This window comes from Pelophylax lessonae (assembly GCF_965119305.1).
Source record: "Pelophylax lessonae genome assembly, chromosome: 4".
NCBI lineage: Eukaryota > Metazoa > Chordata > Amphibia > Anura > Ranidae > Pelophylax > Pelophylax lessonae.
Genome location: NC_138771.1, coordinates 258,109,489 through 258,124,773, shown reverse-complemented (window position 1 = coordinate 258,124,773; position 15,285 = coordinate 258,109,489). Strand labels below are relative to the sequence as shown.

At 39.6% G+C, this 15,285-nt stretch overlaps 1 protein-coding gene across 1 annotated transcript in view; it reads left to right on the top strand.

Annotated features, from left to right (window-relative positions):
• Window positions 1-15,285, top strand: part of TRHDE (thyrotropin releasing hormone degrading enzyme) — a 1,069,075-nt gene that overhangs the window by 1,038,158 nt on the left and 15,632 nt on the right. Inside the window, exons 16-18 of the mRNA XM_082253105.1 lie at window positions 6,008-6,175; window positions 9,486-9,626; window positions 10,303-10,384. Of these exons, the coding sequence (XP_082109231.1) occupies window positions 6,008-6,175; window positions 9,486-9,626; window positions 10,303-10,384 (391 nt within the window). The remainder of the gene's footprint in view (window positions 1-6,007; window positions 6,176-9,485; window positions 9,627-10,302; window positions 10,385-15,285) is intronic.

Genomic DNA, 15,285 nt, shown 5'->3' with positions numbered 1-15,285 from the left:
AAAGAGACATCCCCATATATTCAGCAAAGAGACATCCCCATATATTCAGCAAAGAGACATCCCCATATATTCAGCAAAAAACATCCCAATCCAGTAAAGAGACGGTCTCATATTCCACAAAGAGACATCCCAATCCAACAAAGAAATGGCATCATATATTCAGGATATAGACAACGCAATCCAGTAAAGAGACATCCCTTCAGCTGCATTGGCTTACTCTGCAGCTGCCCTGCTTTAGAAATTGCTAGCTACTACAACAGCAACAACTCGATCTCGTTGGTTGGGGCCTAGGCGGCTGGGCCCCTCGGAATGCCGGGGCCCCCTACATGTGTATGGGCTGTCCCCCCCTGATGGCTGCCCTGCCTATGATGCATGGGCTATATGACTGTCACTATTCAGCTTTCACATTTGTTTTTTTTTTCACATTTGTTTTAATGGAAACGTGGCACGGATTGGGAGGATTAACACATTTTTGCTCTTTTGTTTTATTAAAGAGTTTTTTGTGTGTATGAATTGTCACATCTTTGTTGTATATTGTTTAGAGCTGCACTTTTAAATTCTTTGAAGCTTATTGGTCTGGTATCAGGATTTAGTGCAAGCTGCTTTACAATTTGGCTTGCATGCACAAATTGGATATTTACTAACTTTTTTAACCATGTCCACTTTTTTGGCCACATGCACAAGTGCCTGGCAGACAGTGCACAATGTGTGACACATTCTTCTTGATTCCTTCAAGGTGGATGGAAAGCAGCTTACATAAAGCCCAACATTTCTCTTCTCAATTCCTTCAAGGTGTCACACACCTACAGTAATTTTTTTTAAATGTTGCCAACTATGGTTTATTTTTATGCCCATTGACACCAATTATATAACTTATGTTTGAACTTGCTGATCAACTTTTACATACTTCTGGATACTGCACTCTGTATGCTTATTGCACTGTAAATGGTATGCTATGGTTTATTTATAGCATTGGGTCTTTCATTTTCTGACTAAGCAATTTTCATTGTTATGTCTGTGCTTATTATAACATAGGAATCAGGGTGGAAAGTTTGTTTACCACTTTTACTCTCTTCACATGCATAACACCCACCTGAAAAAAAATGTCTGGAACTGCCCCTGTTTGGAAATAGTAAGACATTTCAACCCAGACAGAAATGTCTTTAGTGTAAGGCTGGCCATACACTATACAATTTTCTTATTCAATTTCCTTTAGATTTACCTTAAACTATGTAGTGCAAGGGCCCGCCTGACTGCATACAAATTGAAAGTGTTTAGGTTTGACCCTATATTACATGGTTTTGGTAAATCTAAAGGAAAGTTGAACAAGAAAATTGTATAGTGTATGGCCAGCCTAAGTGTATTCTTTCAAAGCTTAAGCTGCCCCTATCTTTTATGAGCTGTCATGCGGGATTCCATAGTTTGATTGCATGTTTTCAGAGATAAAATAATTGTCTAGTACTTCCCATAATTATACATGGTAATTTTGTCAACAAATATTTTAAAATAAATAAAGATAATTGCCCTAAGTTGCACAGCTAAGACAAAATACCAGGAAGCTAATAGTAAAGATAATGCTTAATGAAAACATATCATCAGTGTTGATGATAGCAGGCCAGGGATGATCATTTGAAGAGCTTTGAATAAGCAAATCACTGCATTTGCATCTCATTGTTTGTCCGTTTTTTTCACTGCCATAGCTTCTGTGAAATAAATTATGCAAATGATCTTGTTGTGAAAGAAGAATCAGTAGTTGACTGACAACAACTATTTGAATCGTATAACTTTATAATTTATACAATACTTTGAAAAATGTTTTGGCAGGTGTGAAGAAATGCTGTAAAGTAAAAATGTTTTAAAAAAAATCTATATTTTAATTGTTTATTTGTATCAAATACAAAATGTTGTACAAAATGTAAAATGCGCAAACAAAAGAAAAATCTAAATTAAATTATAATTTATTGGGGCTACCCTTTGGCTTCAATACAGCATCAGTTCTTACACTAGAGTCAGGTGTATGATTAAACCAAGCAGGTGTGTAGGGGGCTTAAAACTGGGCGAGGAACAGCCAAACTCTGCTACTAAAGTTAGCCTCTGCTTTCTCTAAAAATAAAGTTCAAAATCCTAGCAACAACAAACAAAGCCATCCACACTTCTGCCTCGAACTGCATCCCCAGGATATATCACCTGAACCTTCCTCTTTGCTCGTCGCTAGACATTCTGCTCTCTAGCTCCCTCATCACCTACTATCTAGGCTCCAGAACTTCTCCAGAGCCTCTCCCATCCTGTGGCATTCTCTACCTCTGTTTGGCTCTCTCTTACTTTTTCTGCCTTTAGGCAATCTCTGTGTAGCAATATTTCCAGGCATTGGGCCTGAGGTGGGTCTGCCATTGTTACCGGAAACACTTCCAAAACATTCAAGTTGAAAACCAAGTGTGAGAACTGAGACAATGACCATTTCGGCATCTTTGGTTTGTGTTGTTTATTTTATAATGGGGATGGGAGAAGGGAATGAGTGGGATACTCCTCTGACTCAACTAGGTTTAACTGGGACACTGTACAGAAAAATGCTCTTTGGGCTGTCCTGACGCTGGCTGAATGCCGACCAACGCTTCCTGGCGCTTGAAAATACTGTTATGCTGAACTTGTGTTAGAACTTCAATTTTAACACCCTTGGTTAACTCAGAAGATCCAGGACTGTAATGATCCTTGACTCTTGACACTCTGTCTAGCTCAAAAGTCCTGTGTATGACTCCCTCCAGCCCTTCACTGACTGAGCTAGTTCCTTGTGACTGCTTGAACTGCTGCAACTCTTAACACTGCACACTTCACTGTTCAGGGCCCAACCACTGGCGCCCCCTCTATGCTTCAGGGTCCTCTCTCTAGGCAACCCCCTCTGACACTTGCAGGCTCCAGGATCCCTGGGACCTTCACCGGAGTGGTCCCTCTACACTAGGCAGACCCGAGGGGCAGTTCACAGTACTCACGACCTTGGAAGACTTTCCTGGAACTGAACCCCTCCTTCTCCACTGATCCTCGGCACACCGGATCCTCTCTGCAGCTCAGCTCTCCCTTCTGGATACTCAGGCAGCCACCCAAGACACCCGATCCTTCTGACAGGAGGAGAGACAGCCGCCTCCCTCCTGGGACTCTGCTTCCCGTCAAAGACGCTGCATCATGCGCTCCCCTCAGACTTATACCCCCTCCCAGAATCCTCTGCAGCAGAATCTGCCTTCTGGGGTAGATACAAGCCCGAATGGGCCACTGATTGGATTTCCTCCACTGCCCAATGATAATTCTCTCACAGAGCCAGTGGGAAGATTCCCCTCTCAGTAACCACACCTGGGAGACATGACAGCCCAGCTGAAATCATGGCCCTGCTGTTAGGCAGCCAAGGCCCACTATACTTTTACCCAGCACCTATCTGTAGGGTGCTACATCTGAAAGCTCAGGTCTTCAGGAAAGCCTATCCAGCCTCTATCTAAGAACTGTGCTTTAATTTTCCCATAAAATTGTCCCCACGGTTATTATCCCTTGTGTCACTTGGCCGTTCCTGTTAGAGTGCAAGCTCTCATGAGCAGCACCCTCCTAATCTTCTTGTCTTGACTTGTATTGTAACTGTACCGTCTCCCTTTATATTATTAAATGTTCATATTTATAAACATTCTTATGCAAGTAGAGTTTAAGGTTTGGTAATTTATGACTCAGAAATAAATGCATCAATTTGTAGAGTTCAAGATTTAACCCCATTTGGCCAATTTGTGCTCAGACAAAGCTTTGAAAACAAAGTTTTAAGTGTCATCAATCTAATGGTGATTAAACCATCATCCAGCACAGCAGGGATGCATTCTAGCATTCCCATTGCTGTGTAGATGTGCTGGAAGCATAGGGAACCAATACTATCCTGTTACCAATCTACAGTATGTGCCTTTGAACTTTTGGCAGGTGCTCTAAGGGGGGACTAAAATGTAATCTCAAAATGTCAGTACAGTGTGGATGGCCAGCAGGCTCTTCTGCAACAGGGGAATGAGGGAATATAAATTGATTTATTTAATGCTTTCCTAAACCCTGTGGGTATAAGTAGCTAGCTTTCTTTTGGTAAACTGGTAAGAGTCTGTTTTCCTTATTCCTAGTCAATTCCTTACCAATTTACAATATACATAGTAAAGAAAAAACAGCTCTAATGCTTATAATTGAAGCAGGTTTTTTAGGCATTGGGCCTGATGTGGGTCTGCTATGGTTACCGGTGACACCTTCAGCCAATTTAAGCTGAATACCCAAGTGTGAGATTGGAGACAATGTCCATTCCGGCATCTTTGGTTTGTTTTGTTTATTTGATATTGGGGATGGGAGAAGGGAATGAGTGGGATACTCCTCTGGCTCAACTAGGAACAAATGGGACACTTTGAAGAAAAATGCCTTTCAGCGCTGTCTTTACGCCGGCTGGATACCAACCAATGCTTGCTAGAGCTTGAAAAACACTGACTTGTTGAACTGTACTTGAACTTGACTTCTGACACTCTGATCAGCTCAAAAGTCCTGGACTGTACTTAGACTTGACTTCTGACACTCTGGGTAGCTCAAAAGTCCTGCATGCAGCTCTCTACAGTCCTTCCTGACTGAGGTAGCTTCTGTAACTGCTTGTGCTGCTGCAACTCCCAACACTGTACACTTCACGCTGTACATTTTAACACTTCAGGGCCCAACCTCTGGAGCCCCCTTTACACTTCAGGGTCCTCTCACTAGGCACCCCCTCTACACTTCAGGGTCCTCTCACTAGGCACCCCCTCTACACTTCAGGGTCCTCTCACTAGGCACCCTCTCTGCACTTTAGGGTCCTCTCACTAGGCACCCTCTCTGTACTTCAGGGTCCTCTCACTAGGCACCCTCTCTGCTTCTCTTCAGGGTCAACACTGGCACCCCCTTTACTTTTACTCCTGCACTGGCTAGCTAGCTCCTGGATCCCCACGACATTCACAGGATTGGTTCCATCTCTCTCTAGGCAGACCCCCAGGGGGCAGTTTGCAGTACTCACGGACTGGGAATGCTTTCCTGAAACTGGACCCCTCTCAACTCCGCTGGTCCTCGGCACAGCGGATCCTCTCTACAGCTCAGCTCAGCCCTCTGTCACCTCAGGCAAGCTGCCTGGGACACCCGATCCTGCTGACAGGAGGAGAGACAGCTGTACTCTCCCTCCTGGGACTCTGCTTCCCGCCAAAGATGCTGCGTCATGCATTCCCCTCAAACTTATACCCACTCCCAGAATGCTGTGCAGCAGAATCTGTCATTCTGGGGTAGATACAGGCCTGAGTGCACCATTGACTGGGTTTCCTCCACTAGCCAATGAGAACCCTCTCATGGAGCACAGTGGGGAGACTCCCCAGTCTCAACAGCTACACCTGGGAGACATGACAGCCCATCTGAAAATCATGGCCCTGCTGTTAGGCAGCCAGGGCCCACTATACTTTACCTAGCACCTACTTTGTAGGGTGCTACATAGTTAAACAACATGGATTGATTTGTGATTAAAGTGAAAGCTTTGTTTTATGTTCAATACCACACAAACTTGTCCACAGTATATCACTGGGGATATTGCTCAAACCTGTATAGGAATTTTCTTTTTTATGTAAATTAGCATTGCAATAAAATGTCATTATTTATAGAGAAAAATGAAACGAAAACAGCTGGTTTATGTATTTCCTTGCATTGGTTACCTTTGGTTACCATTTGCAGAAATGTATAACTTTCTAGATTATGTCTATTGTTGAATATATATTAATCATACACAAGGTTTTTACACATTATCGCATTCATCACAAACCCAAAATCTCTAAATCCCTGAATGGACTGTGTTAGATTAAAATGTGTTGATTTGCATTTTGTCTCTATTCAGGCAAATATACCAATTCTATTTTTCTTGTTTCAAAATTTCCTATGAAAGCTATTGTGTGTACATAACAGCATATGTTTCAGAGACAGATAACGTTCTGTATATATGATTCTTTAGAATTCCACCCAATGTCCGGGACATTGTTTATTGCACAGGAGTTTCCTTAATGGATGAAGATGTATGGGAGTTTATCTGGATGAAATTTCATTCTACAACAGCTGTTTCAGAAAAGAAAATATTGCTGGAAGCCCTGACCTGCAGTGATAATAGGAACCTACTGAATAGGTAAGAGTGAAATTACTGTTTTTTAGATACATGGGTCCTTTTTTAAGCAACTATGCTGCTCAGTTTTTGATTGTGTAAAATAGTGGGGAAGATCATGCAACAAAATCACCTATTATATCAACGTCTCCTTCAATAATTTAGCATTCATAACTTTGCAACATTTTATCAGGGTTTATACCCCATACATCTGTTCACAGTTTAAAAATTGTGTTTTCGTTTGTTATCTCTAGAAATGACCTCTGACTTTCCTTACTGTCCTTTTTATATTCTGTCTCTGTATCCTGTATTGCAGCCCTGTTTTCATGCTTTACTGCTTTATATCACAATGTACTTCCTTTGTAGTGGTTATGTTAACAATTTTATTAGCCTGTTAACAAATTAATGTAGTTTTACAGGCTAATAACATTTTCAGCAAGTACAAAATTACCCATTGATCTTGCCAGAAATACAATTTCCTTGTCTCTTCTTGTGACCTTAAAAAGAAAAAAAAACTTGGTTAACACACTTGTAAAAACTACTAATCCCATTCATTACTATGTAATGGAGACAAATAAAGGCGGGCATGTTTGAAGTCCAGCTTATGTTACAGTCATTACTGCCTATATACTTTAGATACAGGACAGGAAGTCTGTTATTTGTAGGATTACTAAAAGGTATATATACTATCTAGCAAAACTGGAAACGTCAGACAAGAGGCTACAAATTTTGAGATTCTGGAGCACAGGATCAAAAAGACAAAAAAAAAACAAAAAAAATACTTTTAATACAGCAAGCTTAAAAAAGCTAATTACACAAAGATGTATAAAACTTTGGGATCAGCAATTTCAAAAAGGTAGCCTAAATTCACTATAATATTGTATTACTAATGCAACATTGTATCAACTGTTGTTGCATTTGTGATAAATGAAATAAAGTTCCATTCTAATTTGAAAAAAATAATCTAGAATGAAACTTTACATTAATATATCACCAATGTAACACCCGTTGTGGAAAGCATTGGAGTTTCACTTTAAATAGCTACCTCCATATGGGACTTTTAATTTTAGGGGGATAAGAAAAATAAATCTATATTTTGATATATGATTGTGAATTTTAGATCCATTTTTGAAATTGCTGGGACCCTAATGTTTTATACATCTATGTACAATTAGCTGTTTTTAACTTGATTAGTTAAAAGTACTTTTTGTTTCTGTGTTCCCAGATCTCAAATCTGATTGTACCCTATATTTGTAGGAGTAACAGATGAAAAAAAAATGGGAAAAAGCCCAAAAAACTAATGCAGCCACTGCATCTAAGGACTGGTAAGCTGCAATATTTTTGTTTTTAGGTTTAGATACAATGTAGGGAAGATCATGTAACTTATCTCTCTAGTTGCTTTTAACTTTCTTTAAGGCTGAAGTTTAGTTATCTTTACTCATATCCCTTACCTGAAATTAAGTATGTCCAGCATTGTGCAGGCAGCTGGATCCTGTAAAACTCATCATTGTTGGGATGCCTTGTCCTCTTTATGTCTCCAAAATTCCAGTACTGCAATGGTTAACAGCTTCAGGTCTTTAGGCAGAACAGCAATACAGAGGGTTCCCTCCTTCCTCCTCTGCCTCCATTGAGAAAAGTTATTTTGATAATTACACTGCTTGTAATACCATCTGTAAATGGGGGAGAGTCTGATCAGTGAAATTATACCTTCCCCATTCACAGATGGTGTTACAAGCAGTGTTATAAATAAAATAACTTTTCTCAATGGAGGAGGAGGAAGGAGAGGGCATGTCCCCATTCGATCATCTGTACTGCTGTTCTGCCTAGAAACTGGAAGCTGTTAACCATTGCAGCACCAGAAGTTCAGAAGCAGAAAGAGGACAGGCATCACTGCAGTGGAGCGTAAATTTGCCTGCACAACATGGGACAACCTTCATTATTTAGGTAAAATATATAAAATGAGGATACAATTTATATACCAAATGGGTCAAGTATGAAAATTGTGTGCCCTTGAAATGGAAAAAAGTATGGTACCCTATATGCTTGTACATGAGAGAGGAGTTTTTTTGTATTAATTGATTTTTTCTTTTTTAACTTAACTTTACTGTTATCACAGGGTGGCTATGTGATGCCATAGTGCAGGCGACTGACTCTGTTTAAGGAGACATCAAGGATCTATTAGAACTCTAAAACTACTTTGCACTCTGACTGAGTTGAGCTGATTCTTCTCTGACCAAAGAGGCCAGAGATTGACAGCTCTGAACCCAGAGGTGCTCAAAGCTGAGCACTTCCGGGTTAATTCTTCCTGGATGTTCACTGATCCCCCACTGCTCTCCATCCTGATACCAGGCATGGAGGGTTTGGGAAACCAGGAGGAACAGTTGAGCTCGGAACATGTGGTGGGGGATGGTCAGGCGAGGGGTGGTGGTACCTTCTCCTGCATGCAGAAATTATTAAATTGCTGCCCGAACAACTTCTTCTACATAGCTGACAGCCAGAGCGAAAATGTATACAACACTATAGCAGCAAGGAGTTTGTTCACATGCCAGCGCTGCTAGCCATTTAATAGTTAAGTCAGTGGCAGCAAAAGGGATAAACACTTTAAAGTGGTTGGAAACCTCTGGCATGAAATATGAACAAAACATATCCCTCTATAGTGTGTACTAAACTCAATTTAAAGTGCTTAGTGCCATTTCTGTCAGTCCCTTTGCTCTCAGTATGAATCACTTCTAAAATTAATTCTTGACATCGGGAGAAAAATGGTGACAGGGGAGGGACATCCATCAGATTGACAGCCTTAGCTCTGTTCCTGTGTTGTGTGAAGGGGAGCATGTCTCTTACCTCTAATCAGTTCTCAGACCTCTCCGCCCTGAGTCCTGCAGAGTGTAACTTCTGCTCTCCACCCTCTTTTTTTCTGAGCTCTCAGATAAGCTTATAAATTCAACACTTTGAACACATGTGGAGAAGAGAAGACTACCAATAAAGAGGTACAATTTATGTAGGAGGATTTATTTAATCTCTGTGTGTCACTGGAGGATAGTCCATTCACTAGGTATATGTAAGGGTTTAAAACCACTTTAAGGGAAAATTCTATTATTTGTCAGTGATTGGTATTGTTTCATTTCATCAAAGCAATCTGTAAGTCAGAAGTTCTTTTGAAAGATAATTTTAAAGTGTACCAGAGATAATAACACAACTCTCTTGGGCAGTTTAAACATTTGTATGCCCTGAAGAAAGAAATAAACTTTTGTCTATAGTGATGCAGAAAAACTATTGCATACACATTTATATCACCAGTACAATAAATATTCTTTGTAATATAATTGCTTTTAAGGCTTCTCAACTTGTCATTGAATTCAGAAGTGGTACTGGATCAAGATGCTATTGATGTTATAATTCATGTAGCAAGAAATCCACATGGGAGAGATTTAGCATGGAAATTCTTCAGGGATAAATGGAAAATTCTGAATGCAAGGTTTGTTTTATCCAGTCATTATCTTATTATTATTATTGCCCTGTTTTTTACCTTTTCTACAGTTTTCATCCAGAAGTAAATTTTTTTTTTCATTTGTTTTTTTTTTTTATTTTGGAAACTGAGGGTAATGAATAAAATCCTTGTCAGATTTTACTGCTCATTGGGGCTCCATCAGAGAGATCTTCCTCCATCTACTGCCCCGGTTTTACCAGTCAGGAATTCTGTGACAGGGCACAGGCAGCAATAAAAGCTTACTGGGAGTTGCAACCAACCCCTACTCTAGCAAAATGCATTTTTTTCTGTTTGTGATGCTTTTGGAGACGTTCCTTTACTTCCTTTTTAGTAAAACTGTTGTCACAGGGACTGTAATGTCAAGAGCTTGAGATAGCAGCAAAACCTTACGGTGGTTCTAATTCTTCCCCACTCTATCCAAAACTAGAAAAAATAATTTGGGCTGGACATACACTTTAACACACCAATAGGACCTATATTAAAACAAACATTTTACATTATTTTGTAACGTGTCATATAATTAGCTCAGTAACTAACTATTACTATGAATTCCATAAAGTAATTTAAGTGACCATCTTGTGCATTTTGACTTATTGATGTACATTGGATAATGCCGTTTTTATATGTGTAGTAACCTCCATAATGATATCTACTTTCTCCTCAGGTATGGAGAAGCCTTATTTATGAATTCCAAACTTATCAGTGGAGTTACAGAATTTTTAAATACAGAGGAAGAATTAAATGAGGTAAAATTATTTTCTTTTTAAATAAGCCTATAATGGGAGGGCAGATTTACTATATATAATGTAATGTCATAGCAGTTTATAAGTATAGCTGCACTGCATGGGTAATAAATATGAATATAACAAGTATCCCACCCAAGTTTAATTTAAGCCCCTCCATATGGTACTAGTGAATAGCAGAATAGCAGCACACAATAAAAAAGAAATTATAAAAATGAAAAATTTAAATTATTTAATAAATCACATTACAGATGATGAGTTAAAGAAACACAGTCTCAATCCTCATCAGGGTCTATTGGCCTACACCTATCTCATACTGAAGTCAAATGATGTAGTAAGGTGTGTCAATACACTATCCACGTATGTTAAAATCTGATTTGCCAACAACTGTATAGTGCAAGAACTTACCCAAACATTCTATTTAGTTTATTTTAGTCAGGTAGCACTACATAGTTGTTGGTAATCTAAACAACATTTGCCAGCAACTGTATAGTGTGAAAGTATACCTAAACAATCTATTCAATATGATTTTAGTCAGTAGAAATTAACTTTGAACTTCATGATGAAAAAAGTGTGATTAAAAAAGTAACAAAAGACCAGGCAATACATTTCCAAAAAAGAAGGGAGGTTTAATAACAACAGCTACAGCTGGAAACAAATTCATTACTTGTCAAAGAATAAAAGGCATGCAAACCTTCTTATTGCCATTTTTGACCATAGAATTACATGTGGTACAATATATTTGGTTGCCAAAACATTCGTCAATGTAATTACATTAAATAAAAAAATCATGGACATCTGCAGTTTGGACACCAATGTCTAAAAATTGTCTGACCTTTATCCTAGCAATCTTTCACCCAGTATAGTGTGACTGTGTTATAAAAAATACCATTATGAAGCAGAGCGGTCATCTAGAGTTAAACGTTTAGATATAGCTTTCTATATTATAAAATAATATAGTATACATTACTAAAGACTAATAATTATTGCTTTAATATTGATTATTAATAATGTTGATGATCATTCCACTACTCCAATAATAATAATAATTATAATACAGTGCCTTGCGAAAGTATGTGGCCCCCTTGAACTTTTCGACCTTTTGCCACATTTCAGGCTTCAAACATAAAGATATAAAACTGTATTTTTTTGTGAAGAATCAACAACAAGTGGGACACAATCATGAAGTGGAACGATATTTATTGGATATTTCAAACTTTTTTAACAAATAAAAAACTGAAAAATTGGGCGTGCAAAATTATTCAGCCCCCTTAAGTTAATACTTTGTAGGGCCACCTTTTGCTGCGATTACAGCTGTAAGTCACTTGGGGTATGTCTCTATCAGTTTTGCACATCGAGAGACTGAAATGTTTGCCCATTCCTCCTTGCAAAACAGCTCGAGCTCAGTGAGGTTGGATGGAGATCCTTTGCGAACAGCAGTTTTCAGTTCTTTCCACATATTCTCGATTGGATTCAGGTCTGGACTTTGACTTGGTCATTCTAACACCTGAATATGTTTATTTGTGAACCATTCCATTGTAGATTTTGCTTTATGTATTAGATCATTGTCTTGTTGGAAGACAAATCTCCGTCCCAGTCTCAGGTCTTTTGCAGACTAAATCAGGTTTTCTTTCAGAATGGTCCTGTATTTGGTTCCATCCATCTTCCCATCAATTTTAACCGTCTTCCCTGTCCCTGCTGAAGAAAAGCAGGCCCAAACCATGATGCTGCCACCACCATGTTTGACAGTGGGGATGGTGTGTTCAGGGTGATGAGCTGTGTTGCTTTTAAGCCAAACATAACGTTTTGCATTGTTGCCAAAAAGTTTGATTTTGGTTTCATCTGACCAGAGCACCTTCTTCCACATGTTTGGTGTGTCTCCCAGGTGGCTTGTGGCAAACTTTAAATGACACTTTTTATGGATATCTTTAAGAAATGGCTTTCTTCTTGCCACTCTTCTATAAAGGCCAGATTTGTGCAGTATACGACTGATCGTTGTCCTATGGACAGAGTCTCCCACCTCCCACCAAGTGATCATGGGCCTCTTGGCTGCATCTCTGATCAGTCTTCTCCTTGTATGAGCTGAAAGTTTAGAGGGACGGCCAGGTCTTCGTAGATTTGCAGTGGTCTGATACTCCTTCCATTTCAATATTATCGCTTGCACAGTGCTCCTTGGGATGTTTAACCAATTTAGGACCGTAGGGTTTTCCTGCTTTACGTCCAGGCCACTTTTTGCAACTTGGCACTGTGCGACTTTAACTGATAATTGTGCGGTCATGCAACGCCGTACCCAAACAAAATTTACGTCCTTTTTTTCCCCACAAACAGAGCTTTCTTTTGGTGGTATTTGATCACCTCTGCGCTTTTCATTTTTTGCAATATTAATAAAAAAAGTGACAATTTTGAAAAATTAACAATATTTTTCTTCTTTGACAGTTAAAAATATCCAATATATTAAATTTTTGTCATATATTTAGGCCAAAATGTATTTAGCTACATGTCTTTGACAAAAAAATTCTCAATGAGCGTATTTTGAACCGCTTTAAGACCGGAAGATTTTACCCCATTCCTGACCAGGCCATATTTTGCGATTTGGCACTGCTTACTTTAACAGACAATTGCGCGGTCGTACCCAAACCAAATTTATGTCCCTTTTTTCCCCACAAATAGAGCTTTCTTTTGGTGGTATTTATCACCTGTGCGATTTTTACTTTTTGCGCTATAAACAAAAAAAGAGCGACAATTGCGCGGTCGTACCCAAACTAAATTTATGTCCTTTTTTTCCCCCACAAATAGAGCTTTCTTTTGGTGGTATTTATCACCTGTGCGATTTTTACTTTTTGCGCTATAAACAAAAAAAGAGCGACAATTTTGAAAAAATAACAATATTTTTCACATTTTTTTAATGAAATTCCCCCCCCCAAAAAAATTTAAAAATCCAAATTTTTTAACATTTTAGGCCAATTTGTTTTCTGCTACATATGTTTGGTAAAAAAAAATCGCAATAAGCGTATTTTGATTGGTTTGCGCAAAAGTTATCGCAGCTACTAACTACGGGAAATTTATGTCATTTTTATTGTTTTTTTTTAAACTAGTAATGGCGGCGATCTGGCAGCAATCTGCGTTTTTTTTTTCAGGACTGCGACATTGCGGCGGACAGATCAGACCCCTGACTGACATTTTTGACACTTTTGGGGGTACCAGTGACATTACTATAGTAATCAGTGCTATAAATATGCACTGTTACTGTAATAATGACACTGGCAGGGAAGGGGTTAACTTTATTGGTGATCAAGGGGTTAATGTATGCCTGGTGCTTACTGACGTGTGTGGGGGGAGGGGACTGTGTGACACAGGCACAGATCGCAGGTTCAGCTATGCTGAATCCTGTAATCTGTCCCTGCCTGTCACATAGGAGATCCGCCCGCTTTGTATACACAGGCGGGCGGATCTCCTCACTCGATCCCCGACGATCGGGGAAGAGCGGCGGTGATCACCGCCTCTCCTACCCTGGCCTGACTCCCGCTGTGTCTGAATAGGTCTACGTCGCTGGACGATAAGGAGCCACTTTGCCACAGTACACTCCATGTGAGCGGTTGGCAAGTGGGTAAAGCTTGGGAAATCTTTTTGTATCCAAATCCAGCTTTAAACTTCTCCACAACAGTATCTCGGACCTGCCTGGTGTGTTCCTTGTTCTTCATGATGCTCTCTGCACTTTAAACGTACCTCTGAGACTATCACAATGCAGGTGCATTTATACTGAGACTTGATTACACACAGGTGGATTCTATTTATCATCATTAGTAATTTAGGTCAACATTGGATCATTCAGAGATCCTCACTGAACTTCTGGAGAGAGTTTGCTGCACTGAAAGTAAAGGGGCTGAATAATTTTGCACGCCCAATTTTTCAGTTTTTTATTTGTTAACAAAGTTTGAAATATCCAATACATTTCGTTCCACTTCATGATTGTTTCCCACTTGTTGTTGATTCTTCACAAAAAAATACAGTTTTATATCTTTATGTTTGAAGCCTGAAATGTGGCAAAAGGTCGCAAAGTTCAAGGGGGCCGAATACTTTTGCAAGGCACTGTAATAACATATGCAATTAATATGAAATATAAGGGTTAATATGAAATTCTACAACAGATGATAGAAGGTTAGACCCAAGCTCTAAACGTTCGAGGTTCACCAAGCAGGTGAACTAAATGGCCATATTTGCCCATTTTGCATCACTATCTCCACTTCCTGGCCACCTACCGTTTTTTCTTTTTTTTTTTTTTTTACATAATAAACAAGCCAGTGGATACCCTGAGTGACATAATTGACCATATGATCATATTTGGTCAGTGATATCAGACAGCATCACAGGCAAGCTTTTCAGTTGCGGTCAATCAGAAGCAGGATCATTGTATACAGATTGTCTTGTTTAACTGCTTCTGGAACGCCCCACACACATGTACTGCGGCCCTTCAGCACAAAATCATATACCGGTACGCCTTTTTTATTTCCGGGTCTGGGACGTGCATGAACGCCACCAGAGACCCACTCCTGTTGTGATTGGATCAGCAGGTCCGGCTGACCCGATGTTTGCTGCCACCCGAGAGAGGCAGAACGACGGTCTGCCTATGTAAACAAGGCAGATCACCGTTCTATCAGATGGAGATTCTGTGTTTCTGCTAAGCAGGAACACAGATCTCTGTCTGCCCCCCACACAGTTATCAAGCACTCCCAGGGAACACATTTAACCTTTTGTTTGCCTCTGATGTTAACCCCTTCCCTGCCAGTGTCATTAGTTCAGTGACAGTGCATTCCCTTTGCACTTTTCGCTGTATTGGTATCCCTGGTCCCCAAAAAGTGTCACTTAGTGCCAGATTTGTCTGCTGAAATTTCGCAGTTCCACTA